The 21295-nt window shown below is 36.3% G+C and overlaps 1 protein-coding gene across 6 annotated transcripts in view; it reads left to right on the top strand.

Moving 5' to 3' along the window:
* The window catches only part of rhbdl3 (rhomboid, veinlet-like 3 (Drosophila)), a 54818-nt gene that overhangs the window by 20477 nt on the left and 13046 nt on the right, over nucleotides 1–21295 (top strand). For 3 of the 6 annotated variants that reach the window (XM_058779763.1, XM_058779762.1, XM_058779760.1), the window contains 4 exons: nucleotides 9935–10117; nucleotides 12882–13106; nucleotides 14405–14553; nucleotides 19265–19377. In XM_058779763.1, the coding sequence (XP_058635746.1) occupies nucleotides 9935–10117; nucleotides 12882–13106; nucleotides 14405–14553; nucleotides 19265–19377 (670 nt within the window). Of the gene's footprint in view, nucleotides 1–7405; nucleotides 7476–9934; nucleotides 10118–12881; nucleotides 13107–14404; nucleotides 14554–19264; nucleotides 19378–21295 lie in introns of those variants that run through there. The other 3 variants (XM_058779764.1, XM_058779761.1, XM_058779765.1) reach the window with 3 other exon arrangements.

Raw genomic sequence — 21295 nt, 5'->3', positions numbered from 1 at the left:
CAGAGCTGTTGAAACCGGAGATTCACACTAAATAAAACCAAATAATCCACACATAAAATGAAATCAACTGATGCAAGGAGTATTCAATTTAAGCCTGTGTGCATTAATGTTTACTCTAACTGTACAGAGATTTTCGCGGAGGAAATTAACAAATATCCTGCTCAGTTTTTCTGACTTTGAAGCATAGCCTACTACTAAATAAAACTCCATGCGATCGCCTAAATATGAGATACTAATAATGAAAACTGCTCAAGCACAGTTTTATTCAACTTTATCCAAATACTGAGGGTGCTTCAGAAATTAGTGTGTTCTAGCCTCAATGCACAAAAACTTTCATGTATATTTTTGTCCTGTCCATTGCTCTTGTCATTGCCGAAATTTTGCAGCATGAATGTGGCTGAAAAACAAAAGTTTTATACAAATTCTGAATAGATTATATATATCCTAGAAAGCACACAAAGAGCACTTCCCTTATAACCCCCTTATAATCACTAAAAAGCTGTTCCTCGTCTTAGTTCATCGTCTTAGATCTGTTTCGTACGAGATTGGCACCTATGACTAAGGAATTTTTTTATTCATTTATACAGCTCTGTTGTGCAGAATCTTGCTTGACAATAAAAATGCAATGTTTTGTTATAAATTAATTTTATTTGATTACACACACACATATATATAGAGAGAGAGAGAAACATCAGTCACAATAAAATAACAATAAAAGAGTGTTTTTATGTCACGTTATATCAGATAGGTTTAGGGTAGGGTTTAGTGTAGGTGGTAATAAAACATCGCCACATTCATGCTCATCTGTTTAAGGCCAAACTGAGCACACTTCTAGTGCCAATCACTGAACATTTCAATTTGAAAGTGTCAAGAAGCAACATAATATCATTTTGCAGAAATGACACCACAGGCACATTTTTCCAATGAGCCTGGGTGGTTTTGTACACCCCATGCAGTGCAGCTTTTGTTGGTTCACAGCCTGAGGGTCAGGCCAATTTATACTACAGTCTTCTAAAGCAGCTGAGCAATAGCTAGCATATGCAAAACCCTGGAGGCCATGAAAAAACTCAATGGTACTGAGCACCCAGACAAAAGTGGTTCATTTTGTCTGTGCATAATGTTTGATGACACCCTTTGTTTGAAGTGCTAATTACGATTGTCTGTACATTCTTGACTTGTTTCCACACACTGTTGCTTTGTCATTTTGAATAGCGTCTTCAGTACTGAAGGCACCAGCCATGAAATTACTGTGCTCCCAAGCAGTGAAAATGAGCTTGTGTTCACACTCCCTGGATAGTGTTCTGTTTTCACATTTCTTTTAATAGCTGCTGTGAATGACATCATACAGTAATCTGGGCACAGTGTTTGTGAATGTTGACTTTGAGACCCCTCTGAGCAGTTGTTTTTAATTAGCAGCTTTTAATTCATGTTTTTCAGGTTGGTTCTTTATCTAAATGCTGTATAGAGGCTGTAACTCACTCCTGATGGCATTTGTGACCTGGCTGCTATTGTTTCATGTCATTATTTGTAGAGATACCAGCCTCTGGTCTAGCCATTAATGAGAGAACAGAAGGTCTTGTAACAGCGGTCTGTATTGACATTGAGCTGAAGAGGGATAGCCAGTGTTCCAGTGTGTGTATAGTGTGTTTCTGAATCTAAGCTTCCAAATTTGCATTTTGTTTTGGTACTGGATTTTAAAATTGTTCTTCCTTTGGAATCAAATAAATAAAACTTACTTATGAATGCAGTATTTGTATTCAGTATTCATTTTTTATAAAAATGAGTTATATCTGGATAAATGAGCTCCAAAATTTAGTGTTTAAAATTTGCAAACATATTCACGCATTTTGACGATGGAGTTTTTCCCTTTTCTTCAAAGCAAATTTCCTCACTCTCTATCTCTATAGAGAGTGTTTCTTCTGTGCTCTGACTGCTTTGGATGGGTCATATGGATGCCAACAATCTTTCTTATAAGCCCCACTAAGTGACAGAAGAGCCAACTGATTCATATGTACACTGCATAAGACTAGGAAATATGTTAAGGATTTGACTATTTGACATCTTTAATCTCTTTAACATGGCATAAAAATAAAAAAATATGCCATTAAACGTTATTTAAAATATAAGAAATTTAAAATAGGCCTATATAATCAGATTACTTTTAGATTACTTTTTAGATTACTTTTGATTTAACTCGTTTATCACATTGATTTAAATAGCATTATCTTGTACCATAATGATGTAAAAAATTCAAAGAGTAAGAAAACTTGTTCCATTCATAGTAATTTACAACATGAAGTGCATTAAACATTATATTACATCAAGGTTTCCCAAACTAGGGTTCGTAAAGAAACTGCAGAGGGGTTGTGAGTTTAATGAAAAGCTGACAATTAATTAAATCATAAAAAAATTTAAATGAAAATAAATCATTTTAAAACAAACTCACTTTCTTTTTTTATTTAAATTTTTTGTATTTTTTGTATTTTTTATTTGAACTCCCTTTCGAGGAAAGTCTCTTCAAATAAAACACTTACTAAAAAAAAGGTAGGCTATTTTAAAATCGGTAGGCTATTTTAGAAAGGAACTTTTAAAAGATGAAAAAGAGAAATTAGGGAGAATCAATGATTTATGAATAATTTATTGCTATTGTGTGAATAATATGTAATCGTGTAATCCATAAAAAAGTAACTGTAGTCTGATTACGAGTATTTTAAAATGTAATTTACTCTGATTACAAGTACTTAATTTTTGGAATCTGATTACGTAATCCAGATTACATGTAATCAGTTACCACCCAGCTCTGAGTATAAATAGGCACCTTTATTTTGGCACTGTCCACATTTTCACATAATGTCCGTCTATGCATTACCGCCAACACGTGCGTTCTCATTCAAACTCACATATCAGGACTCAATATAAGGACTGCCCGAAGGCACAAGGCGAGCATAAGACGCTCGAGATTGTTGGCGGAACAGTCGAGCGCTGTGTGAGAAGTTTTCTGCGCACACATCTGAAGCGCACGCACACAGACTGCCACGTCCACACCACACGAATACTAAATTGAGCTCTCTTCCACTTTTTTGTGCATGGATGAATAAATACAGACAAAAATACATCAAAATGCACGTTTTGGCGAATATCCTAGTAAACACAGTCAGTTAGGCATATGTCTTAACGTAAACAGTTGAGAAAGAAAACGCACGTATATCAGTAGCTATATTAAATCCATGCTTCCGTTCTTAAAGTCAAAGCGAACTAATAATAAATCTAAAGCTGTCAAAGAAAAATACAAGTGCTCACTGCTCCTGACTAAATAACCTTCGTAACATCAAATATGATTAATCTATATTTAATTTATACAGTGAAGACTATGCAGTTATTTTACATTTGATTATTACGTTTCTGTAGTGTACCTGAAAATTTCTTTTAGACTGAGCTGAAAAACCTGAAAAGCACCTGTATTTTCTGCTATTACTTATAATTTGGTTATCTGTAGAAAAGATTTTTAGCACTGAGCCCATAGTAGCAGCCAGAATTCTTTTTCCAATTGTTTATATTCTTTATTATTAATTTTTTTTTTTTTTTTTAAAGTGTATAGGCCTTTTTTGTTGTTGTTGTGAATGTCCCAATTGAGGTAAAGGATGTGAACATTTCAGATAAATTTTCATGTTATATATTTTGGTTGCATTTGTGAGTTAATAAAAATGTAGATTGTTGTTTAAAATAGTTATATAATATCATAATATTGAAATATCGATTGATATACTCCTGTATCGAATCGTTATCGTATCATTTTTTGAGGTATCTGCAAATATCTTATCGCTGGGTCTGAGAATCGGTATCGTATCGTGACGAACCATCCGATTTACACCCCTACATACATACATACAGCAGAATAATACATAATTGATGGTGGTGATTGCTTTCTTATTGTATGATTATGTGTAGGGTCTCGTAATGTGTTTTAATCCTGTTGTTTGTGTTTCCTATTCATGAGGAGATAATTATGCTAATCCTCTTTGAATGACACTTTTTCCACATGGACATGTATGAGTTTGGTTACAGCATAACATAAGGTATATGCTGAATGTTATTCTATTCAGCTGCATTTAAAGAGCACATGAGACACACACCACCCCTTTTCTCCTGTTATTTGTTTGTGCATTAGTTATGGACCAGGTCTTCTACGTCTAACTTCCATTAGCTAATCGATTATCTTCTATATAATACAGGTGCATCTCAATAAATTAGAATGTCGTGGAAAAGTTCATTTATTTCAGTAATTCAACTCAAATTGTGAAACTCGTGTATTAAATAAATTCAATGCACACAGACTGAAGTAGTTTAAGTCTTTGGTTCTTTTAATTGTGATGATTTTGGCTCACATTTAACAAAAACCCACCAATTCACTATCTCAACAAATTATAATACTTCATAAGACCAATAAAAAAAACATTTTTAGTGAATTGTTGGCCTTCCGGAAAGTATGTTCATTGACTGTATATGTACTCAATACTTGGTAGGGGCTCCTTTTGCTTTAATTACTGCCTCAATTCTGCGTGGCATGGAGGTGATCAGTTTGTGGCACTGCTGAGGTGGTATGGAAGCCCAGGTTTCTTTGATAGCAGCCTTCAGGTCATCTGCATTGTTGGGTCTGGTGAATCTCATCTTCCTCTTGACAATACCCCATAGATTCTCTATGGGGTTCAGGTCAGGCGAGTTTGCTGGCCAATCAAGCACAGTAACACCATGGTCACTGAACCAGCTTTTGGTACCTTTGGCAGTGTGTGCAGGTGCCAAGTCCTGCTGGAAAATGAAATCAGCATCTCCATAAAGCTTGTCAGCAGAAGGAAGCATGAAGTGCTCTAAAAGTTCCTGGTAGATGGCTGCGTTGACTGTGGACTTCAGAAAACATAGTGGACCAACACCAGCAGATGACATGGCAGCCGAAATCATCACAGACTGTGGAAACTTCACACTGGACTTCAAGCAACATGGATTCTGTGCCTCTCCACTCTTCCTCCAGACTCTGGGACCTTGATTTCCAAATGAAATGCAAAATTTACTTTCATCTGAAAGGAGACTTTGGACCACTGAGCAACAGTCCAGTTCTTTTTCTCCACAGCCCAGTTAAGACGCTTCTGACGTTGTCTCTGGTTCAGGAGTGGCTTGGTAGCCCTTTTCCTGAAGACGTCTGAGCGTGGTGACTCTTGATGCACTGACTCCAGCTTCAGTTCACTCCTTGTGAAGCTCTCACAAGTGTTTGAATCAGCTTTGCTTGACAGTATTCTCAAGCTTCCAGTCATCCCTATTGCTTGTGCACCTTTTCCTACCCAAATTCTTCCTTCCAGTCAACTTTGCATTTAATATGCTTTGATACAGCACTCTGTAAACAGCCACACCTTTCAGTAATGACCCTCTGTGACTTACCCTCTTTGTGGAGGGCGTCAATGTTCGTCTTCTGGATCATTGCCAAGTCAGCAGTCTTCTCCATTATTGTGGTTTCAAAGAACAAGAGATACCCGGAATTTATACTGTAGGGATGGTCATTAATTGAAACTCAAATGTAAATATTCTAATATTTTGAGATACTGATTTTTGACTTTCATGAGCTGTAAGCTCTAATCATCAAAATTAAAACTAAAAAACCTTTGAAATGTTTTACTTTACATGCAATAAATCTAAAATATATGAAAGTTTCACTTTTTGAAATAACTTACAAGAAAAAATGAACTTTTTCACGACACTCTAATTTATTGAGATGCACCTGTAATACCTTGTGATTATCTATAATAACTCTGACTTGCTGGAGTTTTGTCTATGAACATCCATTTTACCAAGAAATCTTACAAGATTTGTTGTATATGTGTTGGAAAAAATAATTGCCCACAGTTCTAAGCTAAAATGGAGATGTCTGGTGATGCAAAGGTGCTCTAGGTTAGACTTAGTGTGTGAAATTACATATGTTAGTGGTAGAAGAACGTTTGCAGTATTGCAGCATTTTGTGTGGATGTGTATACAGTACATCTGTTTATGTGTAAGGAAGGAACAATGAAATTTTACATTTGAGTTTATATATATAAATACTGTATATATATATATATATATATATATATATATACTGTGTGTGTGTGTGTGTGTGTGTGTGTATACATTCTGTCAGCATTGTCAACAAAAAATTTAAATGTTTGAGTTTATTTTTTTAGGGCTTCTCCAAGTACTAAGTCACCAAGAACTAAGTCATGTTTTGCGAAGGGGTCAAATACTTATTTGACTCATTAAAATCAATTTATAACTTTTTTGAAATGCATTTTTTCTGGATTTTTTTGTTGTTATACTGTCTCTCACTGTACAAATAAACCTACCATTAAAATTATAGACTGATCATTTCTTTGTCAGTGGGCAAACGTACAAAACCAGCATGGGATATATATTTTTATTTTTATTTCTTATTTTCTTATTTATTTCTTAGTTTATCTCACAATTATTCTTTTATTATAATTTTACTTGGGGGTGGAAGTAGTTTCCATATGAATCAAAGAATTCAACAATTGTTACTATTATTTGGAGATGTATTAATCTTTTTATCCCTCCCCTTCCAAACACACACACACACACACGCAAACACACAGATTGTGGCAGTTGGTGAACTCTATTCTCTCCTGTGTAAAGAAGACTGTTTAATATGCGGCTGTATGAAAATGAGGCCTGAAATACCAGGGGTCTCACAAACACACACCTCCCCTTTTCTTAGCTCTGTAATGAAAGATCAGCTCCAGGACTGTCTTTAAGCAGGATTAATGTGGTATTTAATTATCAGGGCTGCAGTGGTTGGTGTCTACAATATGATACATTTTATGCACAACAGGGTTTCATAAAAGCACTATCAACTTCACAAACACATCAAAATAATATTAAGTTACATTTTAGGAAAGGACTTAGCATGCTTACATTTAGCTGAGTCATTTTGTGAGATTCATCGGTTATATTTTGTGCTTTTGCAGGCTCAGCAGAGAGAGTATGTTTGTGTGTGCTGTATAATTAGGTAAGGTGGCAGAATAAACTAGGCCATAAAAACCCCATTGTTGGAGCTGGATTCTCTCAAATCTGTCTGTTAGCCAGTTTACTAAAAATAGTTCATGTAGGTATGGCACCAAGAATGTATGTGTTTTCTTGTTCACAGCAGAGTGTGTGTGTGTGTGTGTGTGTGTGTGTGTGTTTGTGATCGGGTTCTAAGAATGTAGGCTAAGGGGTTGAGGGTGGAGTTTGTGCTGGGTGTTTGTTTGCGTGTGTTCTGGGGGTGGGGGTCTGCACTGAACTGTAAATCCCCAATGGGTAGAGATTAGTCTCTGTCTCCAGCCTCTCACTCTCTCCCTCTATGGGGACAGTGTGGGAGAGGAACAGATCATACCATGAAAACTTGTGGGGACAAAATTAACAGCACGCAGAAGTTAGGAGAGATCATTCAAGAGAAGGTGGGTGAATCTTTTGAGAGGCTGTTGTGTGTTTGAATGTCTGAATAACAATGGAAATTTTTTTTTTCTCTCTCTCATATCATCCCTAGTTATCTCTAGGTGGTAGCGTATTGTTTTACAGTCCTGTTCCGCAAGTACATTAATTAAAATAACTGGATAATAACTAGGTACTAACCCTGAACCTAACTCTAACCATGTAGTTACTGTATATTACCCAGTACTTTCTTAGTTAAGTACACTGTAAGTACATGTAAGTGCACAAACTATAAAATAAAGTGCAACCAAACAGATAGTCTATAAATTCTGAATGGACGAGCCATGTTTGAATTTATTTGACAATAGCCATTTATTTGACAATAAATACACACCTGTGACCCCACATTCTATATCAGGGGTGTCCAAACCTGTTCCTGGAGGGCCACTGCACTGGAGAATGTCCTAGAGCCTTAAATAAACGCACCTGAATCAGCTACTCAAGTTCTTCAGGATTACTAGAAACTTGCACAAAACTGTGTTGGAGCTGGTTGGAGGTCAAATCTGCAGGATATTGGTCCTTCAGGAGCAGGAATAGACACCCTGTTCTATATAAATGCACATGGTTACAGTGTTACTTGGCAACTGTAAACATCCTAATGAACTATTATGTTATTTAATGTAATAACTAACAATAATTGCTTGAATGATTATAAAATTATTGTAAAATTATTCATTATTAATGATTAATGTAATAATTAGAAATTAACTTTGAAATTATTAATATTTGAAATTATTATTATTTAGGAATTAATTTATTAATTTAATCTTTTTTTATTTTGTGTATTACAAAATATATCCATATAATAATTATTAAAAATCTTTATCAGTCTTTTATCATGCTGTTTGGTGCATCTTTTGTTAAATTAATAAATAAATAAGACAAAAAAGTAAGAAAAGAAAAGAAAAGAAAAGAAAATTATTCTGTGCATTACAGTGATTCTACAAAAGGTAAGGGATCCACAAGCCCCACCTGTGAAAAAATCAGTGTAATACTTGGTAAAGTATGAGTGGTTGATTAGGGTTGTACATTAAAGTACATTTGCCTTCAAATCCTGTGTAAAATAAATAGTTTTTAGCAATACTTAAATGACATTGCATAATGTGTTGCATTAACATGATAGGTCAGCTTACATTTAAAGCATCAATGTTCCCATTCAGTGAGATAAATTTTTCTCTTGGTTTATGCAGATCCATCTGATACAGTATATGTATGTGTTGATTGATAGTTTTTAGCTTTAATAATGTTTAGCAAACTGTGTATTAATCTTGAGCCATATTTATATGCAAATTCTCTGGTTTAGAAGAAAGACGTTCATGTCAGTGTGTGTGTGTGTGTGTGTGTGTGTGTGTGTGTGTGTGTGTGTGTGTGTCTTATGACCTTAGCTGCCCAAGCAAACAGTGAATGAATGTTTGAAAGCCGGAAGGGCTGACGCATTGACACCAATTACTAAAACAGGATGAGCTCTTTGAACTTTGACTCAGTGACACAAAACAACTTTTCACACACTTTATGGACACAATCTGACATGTATTAATATGTTTTGTCACTGGCCTTGTGAACTGATTGTGGGTAGTATTTTACTTGTTGAGCTTCAATGATAAATAATTGATAAATACATTTTGCCACAGAAAGAATGCAAATGACTCTACTTTTGTTAACTCCCCATCTGACTTTCTCTAGCATTTCTGTATAATCAGGTCTTTGCCAGAAACTTTGTGTGTGACATTTGTGCTGTGGCTCAGTTCCTATCAGCTCTGAAAGTTCTGTTCAGTTGTTAGAGATCACAGAGAACTGAATGAAACAGTTATAATGCCCTAGTATCAGAGACGGTTCAGATGCTGCTTTTGTTCTGTGTAAAAGAAAGCATCAGGGCCACCTTCACTCTTAAAAGAGGTGCTTAAAAGGTTCCTCACAGCGGTGGTTCTACAAAGAACCATCTCTATCTTACCTTTTTATAATTTAAGAGTTTAAATTATTTTTAAGAGTTTTATTCATTGAACATCATGTTTCTGTATTCTTAAATTCATATCAAACAATATTAATATTTAAAATCATTTCTGCAGTTTTATGAAATATATTTATATCATGCATTTCATGGTACAGTATTTTTGACACTTAAGATACAGCTTCTGTGCAGACTTGGCACTGTGAAGACAACAATATTCAGTGTTTTAACATTAATTTTCGCAGTCCCTAATATGTATCTTCTAACTTTAATTTAATAGATGAAATCCAGTAATGTCCCTCTGCTTATTGTCCTCAGAAGGAATGATGGATAAATTCCTCTGTAATGAATATCATCATGTTATGAGTTCAAAGAAGTGTTCTTATAACGTTCACCAGTGAGTGTTGTGGAAACATTTTAGAATGAGAATTTGAAAATGAATTCTAATTTCCTGTTTCTCCTGTGTGATATGTTCAGTATGACCCAGAGAATTCAGGCTTCATCAGTACTGAGCGTTTCCGAGACCTTCTTGCGGCTCATGGATCAGAACTGGATCCCCACAAGCTGGAGGTTCTTCTTGCACTGGCTGACGGAAATGCTGATGGAAAGATCTGCTACCAGGATTTTGTTAACCTGGTGAGTTCTGCAGATGAACTTGAGGTGAGGTTTGTAGAACTTCTGGCCCTGAACTAAAAGCCAAAACATGGAATGTTCCATTCCACTTGCATGGGAATGCCTTCAAATCTGTGGGAAAATCTGAATGCCACCCATCCTCAGTCTCACACCCTCTTCTGCCCTTTTCCCTGTCTCTTTCTAATTCTCTCAGTCTTTCTTTCACACATGCAGCAACTCTTCAAAGAGTCTCATTGTTCACCACAGTGGCTGGAGAATAGAGCTATAGTGCTATAAAGCAATGCAGTGAAACTTTGAATCAGATTCTGTGTTTTGATTGGCTGCAGCAAGTCATGTGAAAGTGGGACAGAGAGGAATGAGGAGCATGCAATTGGGGTCTCTACACTTCTTTTGTTCCTGTACAGCTCTCATTCATTGTCCACTATAACAATGTGAGAACAGAGATTCAGGGGAAAGAGATCGTAATAACTAGTGGTGGATGGAATTTTTATTTTAAGAGATGAGAAAAAACAGTAGAAAGGATATGCAAGAGAGAGGCTGGGAGGGATGGAAATTTCTACATACGTGCATTAATATCCGTGTTTCACCATTATGTTCACTGTGATGGAAAGCAATTAAAGTGTTCCATTGTCATTTTCTGAGAATTCTTTCTTTTCTTCAACCTTACAGTCTTTCAGCTGGCTGTACCATGGTGCCCCAACAGTAGAGAACATGATTTGTTTGTGTACTCTCTAAATACCATATTGTTTGACTTTTCCTTGTGTGGTTTCCATGGAAACAGCCAACACAAAAATCTTCTACAAATCATTATGCCACAGAAAAGTGCATCCCAGGGAGCACTTAATGTCTGTTTGTTTTTGTGGGGAATGTGTAAAGTGAGAATCAGGTGTGTGTATAAAGAGTTATGGCACACAGACTGTAACGGTTAATGTGAGATCTTTTATTAAAGCTGATGTGTAAGAGTAGGAGGAAATTATGGTTGTTTGTGAGGTTGAAGTAAGCAGCACAAGTCAAAAACATTTTCTTTCACATCATGATAAATATACGGTTATGTTTCCATCTTCAGTGAGTTAATCAAGTATTCACTAGCAAAAAAAGTCTGGTAACACTTTTCATTTGGTTATTGTTAAGAATATAGATTAGGCATCATGAATAATAATAATAATAATAATTTGACAGCATTCAGTGTTTATTAATGTTATTGGTTAATGTTTGCACTATGCATTTTTAACATTTCCAGATGTATACATTAACAATAGTTAATGTATTACAACATTAATTATTAATAAACAACAGCATAAATTAATATGAACTTAAATTGATAAATGTTTATTAATCTTCATTATTATAAAGCATTACCAAATGTACCTTTGTTCTTTTTTAGACAAACCGTGGTATTCTTTTAATATATCTCGGAGTATCATGTAAATACCTGCTAATTGTTCATTATTGTATAGTATATATAAAACTGAACTGAGCTAGATAAAGACATCACTGAATCAATGATGAACTGACTTTAACTGAAAAAAAACTGTTTACTATCCTTTTGCATTCTAATATGCTGATTTGGTGCTCAAGTAACATTTCTTATTATCACACCTGAAAACAATTGTGCTGCTTACATTTTTTGAGGAAACCATGATGCACTTTTTTTCTGATGATTCTTTGATGAAGTAAAAATTTCAAAAGAACAGAATTTAAGCTGAAAGTCTTGACTGTCACCTTTGATCAGTTTAATGAATCCTAGCTGAATTAAAGTATTATTTAAAAAAACAGATCCTTCATTTTTCAATTATAATATATATCAAAGCTGGTCAGTGTGATTACGTATTTTGTTTTGTGTGTCCATGTGTATATCTATATCAAACAAACAGGCACTGATGTAAAATGAGTAGAAACAGCTTGCAGATGGTTGTGTGCACATATTCCTCTACAGAATCTCATTTGAGGTGAGCTGTTATCCAGACGGGGCTGCGGTCATTATTTTCTGTCTTTAGTTCTTCACAAAATTGGCTTCTTTCCTGTATTTAACAGAGTTTTTATAGCTTTACCGTGTGAATCGTGAAACTGTAAGCTTTGTAGGTCAGCTTAGTCATGTTTTAAACTATTTCATTTGATCCCAATGTGATGGCAAAGGCAACATCTTTAGGGGCTTTCCAACTAAATTTCTTCATCCTTCTCAGGGCCTCTTCTACAACTTACATAATGCATGACCTGTATTCCTGATCAGGAGTCTGGCATTGGATAAAAGAACATTCCAGGTTTTTGAGGAGGGCTTTTTGCCTCAGCAGTGAAAAGCTTGTTTGAACAGCATTGTCTCATACGCACAAACACACACTCATGCAATAACTTACACACTGTTTGTTACACAGCTGCTCTGAGACATGAGATGAGTGTGGAATCTTTAATCGGTTGCTAAGTGACAACAGTGGCATTCTGTCTGTGGCAGAGAAGGGTGGGCTGGGGCGGGGGTCATGGGATGTGTGATGGGGTGCACTGTCAAAGACGGAAAGACAGCTCATAGACCAATAACATCAGGGATATTTCCCAAAAAACCCAGGTGGTGAATTAGTGTTGTCAGAGATTCTGAATGAGAAAAAAAACATCCATAAATATTATTAAGGATTACAGGAAATGAGATCACAGATAAATATAAAAGTTTGTACCTGTCTGTATATAAAAACTTGATACTTTGTTACTGTTACATGATCATTTGCATATTTCCAAGAAAAGTGCTGATAAACATGACTGTTCAATTTGTGTCATGTTTTTTTTTTTTTTTTCTCTCCAGATGAGCAACAAGCGCTCGAACAGTTTCCGTCGAGCGATCCTGCAGGGGAGTCGGCAGCTCAGGAATTCCGCACTGAGAGAGGAAGTGGGCTTGGGTCTGTCTCGGAGACTTGTGCGTCACGTTGCCTATGAGACTTTGCCAAGAGAGGTGGACCGCAAGTGGTACTTTGACAGTTACACCTACTGTCCACCACCATGGCTTATGCTGGCCATCACTATAGCAGAGGTAAGAATAAACTTTACTATTAAAGATTATTAAAAGAAAAAAAAATATTGTCCACTGCTTCTATAAAATAAAAAAATTATTATTTAGGGTTTTTAACCTCAAAACATAACAGCAGATATGTTTCCACTTTATATTTCGTGACTTTAACTACTATGTAGGCTACTTATGTTAAAAAAATGGTGCGGTGCACTTATTGTCTTCATGTTGGATTGTAAAGCATTTTTGCTATTGAGGTGGGATAAGCATAAGGTTAGAGACAGGTTTGGTTTAAAGATGGTTTAAGGGGTATGGGTAGTTACTGTAATTATGCCAATGCAGAAGTATGTAAAAACACAACTCAACTGAGAGACTGTATCAAAACATGTATTACTGTATAAAGTGGGCCCATTACTGCTGTTCTAAATAGATTAAAGTCCCTAGAGAGCACACTAGTCAGATCCCTGTGCTTCAACTCTCCTTTAAAATGAATGAACAAATAATGAATTTGAGAGTCATTGAATTGAAAGTCTTCCTCCAGTTCAAGCAGAAATGCAAGTGATATGTAAGTCTTTATACCAGGCCCCACTTTTCAGTAGGATATAATATGAATCAAAGCTTAACAGATTCTAGTAAGCTGCTTCAGTGCCTACATGTACAACTGCTGAAACTGCAGACTGTGGGAGTACCCAGAGAGAAAAACACATGCAAACTCTAAATTAAAAGGCCTTCCAGCTCAAAAGACCTGAACCGGGGATCTTCTTGGTGTGAGGTGACAGTGGAACCCACTGAGTACAAGTCACTGTACCCCCTGCATGGGTGGCTTGATTAGCAATTAATTTTAAGGTTTGTCATGAACATGTTGATAAGCTACAAAGCTAATGCTCTAATAAACATAAAATACTTTGGGTAAAATAATAAATGTTTAATTACAATAATTATTTTTATTAAATTAGTAGTGAATTAAATGTTTATTAATATTGAACATTAACCATCCACACTGTGCTAATTGCTTTAATACGTAATATACAAAACAGCACATTGGAATCATTGGAATTACATTTTAATAGTATATTAAAGTAGAATTTTTTTAAATTGGTTTAAATTGTAATATTTCACAGTGTTACAGTTGTTGCTGTATTGATGATCAAATACTTGTAGTCTTGGTGAACATTAGGGACTATTTTCAACAATATTGAAAACACTTTTAGAACAGCCATTGTGTGAAGAGTGCCCTTAAAATGCTTCCTCTGTAGGCGGCCCACTATGTTTTGAAGGACATCACATTAGTAACAGACTCTTACTTTCCACATTGTCCTCAGGTTGTTGTCTTTATGTATTACGGATTCCAACTTAACCGCTGGGTTCTGCAAGTCTCATCACCATACTTCCTGAAGGGCCCATTGCCATACCACCCGCAGCTCAGAGCTCAGGCCTGGCGCTACCTTAGCTACATCTTCATGCATGCAGGGTGAGTTACAAACTAGTTATATTATTAGAGATAACTCATTATGTTAATATGAATATTTGAACATAAAATATTTATTTGATTTCAAATTATTCTAATGTTAGATGAAGATTAGCTTAAACTTCCTTTGGTGAAAAATAGTCAAGTCAAGTCAAGTCACCTTTATTTATATAGCGCTTTTAACAATACAGATTGTGTCCAAGCACTTAACAGTATCAAATTGGAGGATAGAGTGTCAGTAATGAATAATGATAAGATTAAACACTCAATTTTCAGTTAAAGGCATTTCATTATTGAATTCAGAGATATGTCATTGTCTAGCTCAGTTTAGTTGAAATAGTATCTGTGCAATCAAATCAACAATAATCGCTAGAAATTAAGTGTCCCCAACTGAGCAAGCCAGAGGCGACAGCGGCAAGGAACCAAAACTCCCTCTGTGACAGAATGGAGAAAAAAAAACCTTGGGAGAAACCAGGCTCAGTCGGGGGGCCAGTTCTCCTCTGACCAGACGAAACCCGCAGTTCAAAAGTTTATATTTCTATTTTAATTTTGTTGCAATTTCTAACAATAGTAGTATTATGTAGTTAGGTATTTTATTATATTTTTAGTTATTTTGTTATATTTTTTAGTTTTATTGTATTTTAATCGAGGTTTTCGCTGGGGATATGTCTCTGGGGGTCATCTGGGTGTCCTGGTCTCCGCTGACGATCAGGGCTGTAGACATCATCTCTTGGTGCTGATCCACCATCTGATCTGGATACGGACTGAGAAACAGAATAGGAAAGAAACAGACAAATATTAGCGTAGATGCCATTCTACTTACGATGTAACGAGTACATTGTGTGTTATGGGGAGTGTTCCCGGTTCCGGTTGATCTAATTAATGCAGCCTAACAATCCTTTAACGGATTTGAATAATAGAAGCGTATTAGTGTGTTATGTGTAAGCCAGGCTAAAGAGATGGGTCTTTAATCTAGATTTAAACTGACAGAGTGTGTCTGCCTCCTGAACAGTGTTAGGTAGATTGTTCCAGAGTTTGGGTGCTAAATAGGAAAAGGATCTGCCGCCCGCAGTTGATTTTGATATTCTAGGTATTATCAAACGGCCAGAGTTTTGAGAATGCAGTGGACGTGGAGGACTATATTGTGATAAGAGCTCGCTCAAGTACTGAGGAGCTAAACCATTCAGGGCTTTATAAGTAATTAACAAGATTTTAAAATCTATCCGATGTTTGATAGGGAGCCAGTGCAGTGTTGACAGAACCGGGCTAATATGGTCATATTTCCTGGTTCTAGTAAGGACTCTAGCTGCTGCATTTTGGACCAACTGTAGTTTGTTGATCAAGCGTGCAGAACAACCACCCAATAAAGCATTACAATAGTCTAACCTTGAGGTCATAAACACATGAACTAACATTTCTGCATTTGACGTTGAGAGCATAGGTCGCAATTTAGATATGCTTTTGAGATGAAAAAAATGCAGTTTTACAGATGCTAGAAACATGGCTTTCAAATGAAAGATTGCTATCAAACAGCACACCTAGGTTCCTGACTGATGAAGAAGAATTGACAGAGCAGCCATCAAGTGTTAGATAATGTTCTAGGTTATTACATGTGGGGTTTTTAGGTCCGATAATTAACACCTCTGTTTTTTCAGAATTTAGCAGTAAAAAATTACTTTAATTACTTTTTTTATATCGACTATGCATTCCGTTAGTTTCTCAATTTGGTATGTTTCACCGGGCCGCGAAGAAATATAGAGCTGAGTATCATCAGCATAACAGTGAAAGCTAACACCATGTCTCCTGATAATATCTCCCAAGGGTAACATGTAAAGCGTGAAAAGTAACGGCCCTAGTACTGAGCCTTGAGGTACTCCATACTGCACTTGTGATCGATATGATACCTCTTCATTCACTGCCACTGCTAGTCCATTACAATCACCCTGGCAGCAATATTAAAATATTAATTTCTATATGAGAATTGAATTGAAAGTTATTTTTGTGCTAGCTAGCTAACATACAGTAATCATGAGATCTCTTATGATCTCTTACCCACAGTTAAACCTGTCCAGAGCATGGTAGTTGTTGCATGTAGTGTACTGTAAGTTCACGTAAAACCATCCACCTTCTTGAAACTGAAAAAAGCAGAATTTGCTCAAACTAAACTCAAACTACTTACTACATTTTCTAGTTAATGCTTTTGAGATACTGTAAAATTGGTATGAAAAAAGAAAGAGATCTCTAAGTGATATGAGATAAACCGCTGGTGTGTTATACACACAGAAATAGTTGACAGCTCAATGCTACAGTTGACAAATCTGAATACAGAGAGCTGTAAATAAGCAGGAATAAAAACCTTTCTCAGGTGCATATCAGGCTTCCATGGTGCTTCACAAATGCATTACCTTTTTGACTGTTGTAATTTAAAGATGTATTTGTATCTCAAATCATCCAAGAGTATTGCAGCCTCAAATTGTGGCTCACTGCTGCTAATTCATGCCATTTTTAGATACTGCTTTGATTAGCTGTTTCTTTTCTGGCATTTTAAAATGCTTACACCCTCAATGCAACATTTTCAGGCACACAAAATGCTATTAAACCACATTTCAAAAAGCTTTTTTCTGACATGAAGGATGGAAGGCCTGTGTCCCAGGTTGATAGAGGGCTTGAGCCCCTGTGATGTGTCTGATATGCTGTGATCTGTGGGATTTAATGTTTTATATTACACTCATCTACAGAGTAATCTCCCCATTAACCCAAGCTAGTGATCTGCTCTGTCTGCTGCACCAACAGAATCCCAATAGGAGAACACACAGACACAGGCTTTTCAAAAGTCACTCTCTAACTTGGTTTCATCAGCAGCAGTGGGTAGGACATGACTCATTCTGAGATGGTGTCACAGCATTGCAGCATTAAACACCACATGATCTCAGATGATCAGCAGTTGTATCGAACATCATTTTGTTTGGAACAGAAACAGAAATTTGCATTGTCCACTAACCTTTTTATTTTGCCCTTCTAAATCCCCTTCACATGATTCTGCTTGTAATCTGATGGGTAAAGGCCATTTTAAAGGTCAATGCCAGAAGAAAACTGGTACTTACTGTACGTGCGTTGTTTTTGGTATTATCCTGTCCTTTATCTCACCACACAAAAGATTGCTGGGACAATTTTTAACATGCTAATGCTATAAAAAATATATTTTAATATTTAAACTATACATTAGATCACATCTTGACACTTTTTAAAATGTTCTTTCCTTCACAAAATTATATCTATATCTTTTTTATGAGAGGCGAATTTGTGTTTACTGGACGATCAAGGCAAGTGTGTTGTTGCTCTGATCTCATGTGGTGATAATCAAACCAACAGCCTGATTACGATCAGTTCAATAAACAAGAAGTTAATACCAAGACACAATGTTGCCACTTACTTTTTCTTTTTTGACCAGCTAACAAAAAATAGTTTTAAACAATGCCACAGCAGAATTATTTGTCACACGTCTTTATTAAAGTACAGTACAGTATCTTTTGTAAGTGATTGTATGTACTTCATGAAAAATGTGTGAAATGTGTTCTTGCTTTATCAGATCAAAATGTCCCACTTATTTCAATCTTTTCGTGGCAGCGATTTAATTATCTTTTATTCTGGAAACTGTGGGTTTTGTTGAAGCAGAGATCAGTTTCAGATCAGACCCCTAGCCATTCATAATTCAAGATCATTCATTCAGATTGTCCTGATAAGTAATTCAGTTACTTTTATATGCTGTTTCTGGGGACATGAACTGTCTTTTGTTTTGAAAGATAGACAGTGCTTGTACTGAAGATTGGCTAATATATTCAGAGATCACATTCAGTTCAGATATTTTATTAAAGGCTCTTCAGTTTCATTTCTTAGTTTCTTTTGTCTGTCAGGCTGATGTCTTTATCAGCATCCTGAATAAGTTGTTTGTCAGTGATTCTTTCTTTTAGCTCTGTATGATCATCCTTCACCATGACTTAAGTTATATGCCCCAGTTATCTGAAGCTCAGTGAATTTCAGGTCCTTGTTCTACGAGGATAATTATTCTGACCTTGTCCTGCTTCTTATTTTTTTAGATCTGGGTCCAGATTTTGCCCCAATGGGCTTCTATCGGATCTGTTTGGCAATGTTGAGGAGAGCCAACTATGTGACATGAGCAACATTACCTGTAATTAAGTGTTCCTCTGTCACCCAGATATGCCACTATGCTGTTGTAGATGTTCAAGTGTAACAGTTTTCCATGTGCAGTACTGAAAGTCAAAGAATTAGAGCAGTTGGTGAAGTGAACAGGGCTTTAGAAAAAAAAGCTGGACTAAACAAAGTTGGAATAGGGGTGGAATTGGGAAATGACTCATGCCAGAATCAGGTCACTCGTGTGTAAGAGCACACCCACTACAGGCCTCATCTCTGACATATGACATAAGGGCAGGTGGTGGTACAGTAATCATATTTTTTTTTTTGCTCTTTTGATCTGTGATGAATTAGAAAATCTTCAATGAAACCGGTAAACAGGTAAACAGAAGGAGGTAAACAGAAGGAGGTTTTTATGGGAGTGCACCAAATTGTAAATTCTAGCTACTTCTGAAAATAACTAAATATACAAACACTCTGATCTAATCTAATCTGGGAAAAAATATTAATCCCTTTCTCAGGCACATCTGTAATTGTGCTAATGCTGAATTATGTGTTTCAGAATTGAACACCTGGGTCTAAATATGGCCATGCAACTTTTGGTGGGTGTGCCATTAGAGATGGTCCACGGAGCTTTGAGAATCGGCCTGGTGTATGTGTGTGGCGTACTGGCAGGTGAGTCAAACTCAGCATATATTTTAGGTTTTCTGTTTGTGATGAGAAAGTGTTTTTTTAGTGCAATCTCCTTCAAGTGCCCCTATTATGTTTTTTTCGGATATTACCTTTCATATAGTGTGAAATATAGCCGTTTGTGAATGTAAAAGGTCTGCAAAATTTCAAAGAGCAAAGTGCACAACAATTGGAGTTATTGTCTCCCAGAAGAAATCACCAATACTGAACTGTCTGAGAGTGTCATCAGTAATTCCACACCTTACTACCTGCATAAACAGGATAGGTTACATAGGTTACAAATTTGCATAATTCCTACCTATAGTCTTTTTCGGCTGCCTGTGAACAGAGGCGAACCAAGATGAAGTGGGGGCCCCAGGCAAAATTAATAGATGAGGCCCTTCTAAAAGATTATTTTGTTAATATACCTTTGTTACCTAGATATATATTTATACAACATACAAAAAGTAGTCAAAACACATAATATAACATAAATAGTTTAGCACATCCAGCGTAACGCGAGAGGGAGCCCCCTAGGGGGGATGCAGATATATTGCTCCATGTTACGTGTATATTATTAATAATGACATTTCCGATTGTTCAAATGGTCAGCTGTCGGGGGCCCCCTCAAAATGCGGGGCCCCAGGCAATTGCCTGCCTTGCCTGCCCTATTGCTACGCCTCTGCCTGTGAACAATACTTTGACCTGCCCTCAAAAACTGTAGCTGTGGCCTGTAAGAGTTTGGTTCGTGTTGTCGTCATACCTAGAAGATGCTGTTCTCTGCACTGTGAAAGTAAAAATCACTTTGCATGTACTCCCAAAGGATAAGGATGTGAATAGTCAGTGGTTACAATTAATTTTTACAGTGACACCACAGCAGTATAACTCCAACCTTTTGTTGTGTCCCTGTCATTTTACTGACGACTGCTTCTCAAATCTTGCTGAGTTCAACATGGGATTTGCAAAATGCTTATTCACTAAAAATAAAGCAGTACCCACTTTATTTGTACCATCTTGCGCCTCTGGGTCACAACCATTAATCATTTATGTACATATTTTCTACCGAGTATTCAAAACATGTAGTTTGTTTTATATGTGTACACCCAGTGCACAGCTGTCACCTTCTGCTAACACAAATTATTGTCTTGAAACACTGTGGGCCCACTATTACCTAAAGTTGTGTTGATTAATGTAGACTCTCTGTTATTCTTACTACTTTGAGTAGTGATACAGTGTGGAACAAGATTTTGAGACTGTTTATATCAATGTGTATACAACGGCTGAGGAAGCCTACTGAGCTGGCATTCAGATATGGTAATGAAAGTTTAGTTTCCGACATCCACTGTTAGCAGTAGACCAGTCACAACAGACTGGGCCTATAGTCAGAGCAGAATAGCTGCTTGGAAATGACTGATTTAGAGAGATGGGATCCTTAAACAAACCATTTAAGAGAAAGAGCTAATGCTGCATTGTATATTATTAGAAAATTTAAGTGTTTTTGGACCTTGAATGCATTTAAACCTCCAAAACATGTTCAGTGAATATAAATTTGTAATTTTAACCACAGTTCATCTTTTTGTTTGGGGATAATTATTTGAAAGTCATTCATTTGTAAATATGTAATTGTAATATGTTAATAATAGACATGCTAATAAACCACTAGTTAATAGTGAGAATTGGTCCCTACACTAAAGTGTTACCCTAAACTTTTAGCCACGATGAAGGCCTGTGTGCCGAAACATAATTGGCAAAATGAACAGTTTTATTGGTTGGCAGAGTTATTATGGTTGGCAGTTCTGGCAACATTCACATTATATACTGCTGCCTGTAGATATCATCCTAGGGTTCTTTGAGACTTTCTGAAGCATCTTGTGCTCTGCTCTTGAGGTGAGTTTGGTGAAGTGGTCCAGCCTGGACAGATTAC

Source organism: Onychostoma macrolepis, chromosome 06 (genome assembly GCF_012432095.1).
Source record: "Onychostoma macrolepis isolate SWU-2019 chromosome 06, ASM1243209v1, whole genome shotgun sequence".
In the NCBI taxonomy this organism is placed as follows: domain Eukaryota; kingdom Metazoa; phylum Chordata; class Actinopteri; order Cypriniformes; family Cyprinidae; genus Onychostoma; species Onychostoma macrolepis.
The sequence above is the reverse complement of the archived record's forward strand: the minus strand, read 5'-3'. Positions and strand labels throughout refer to the sequence as shown.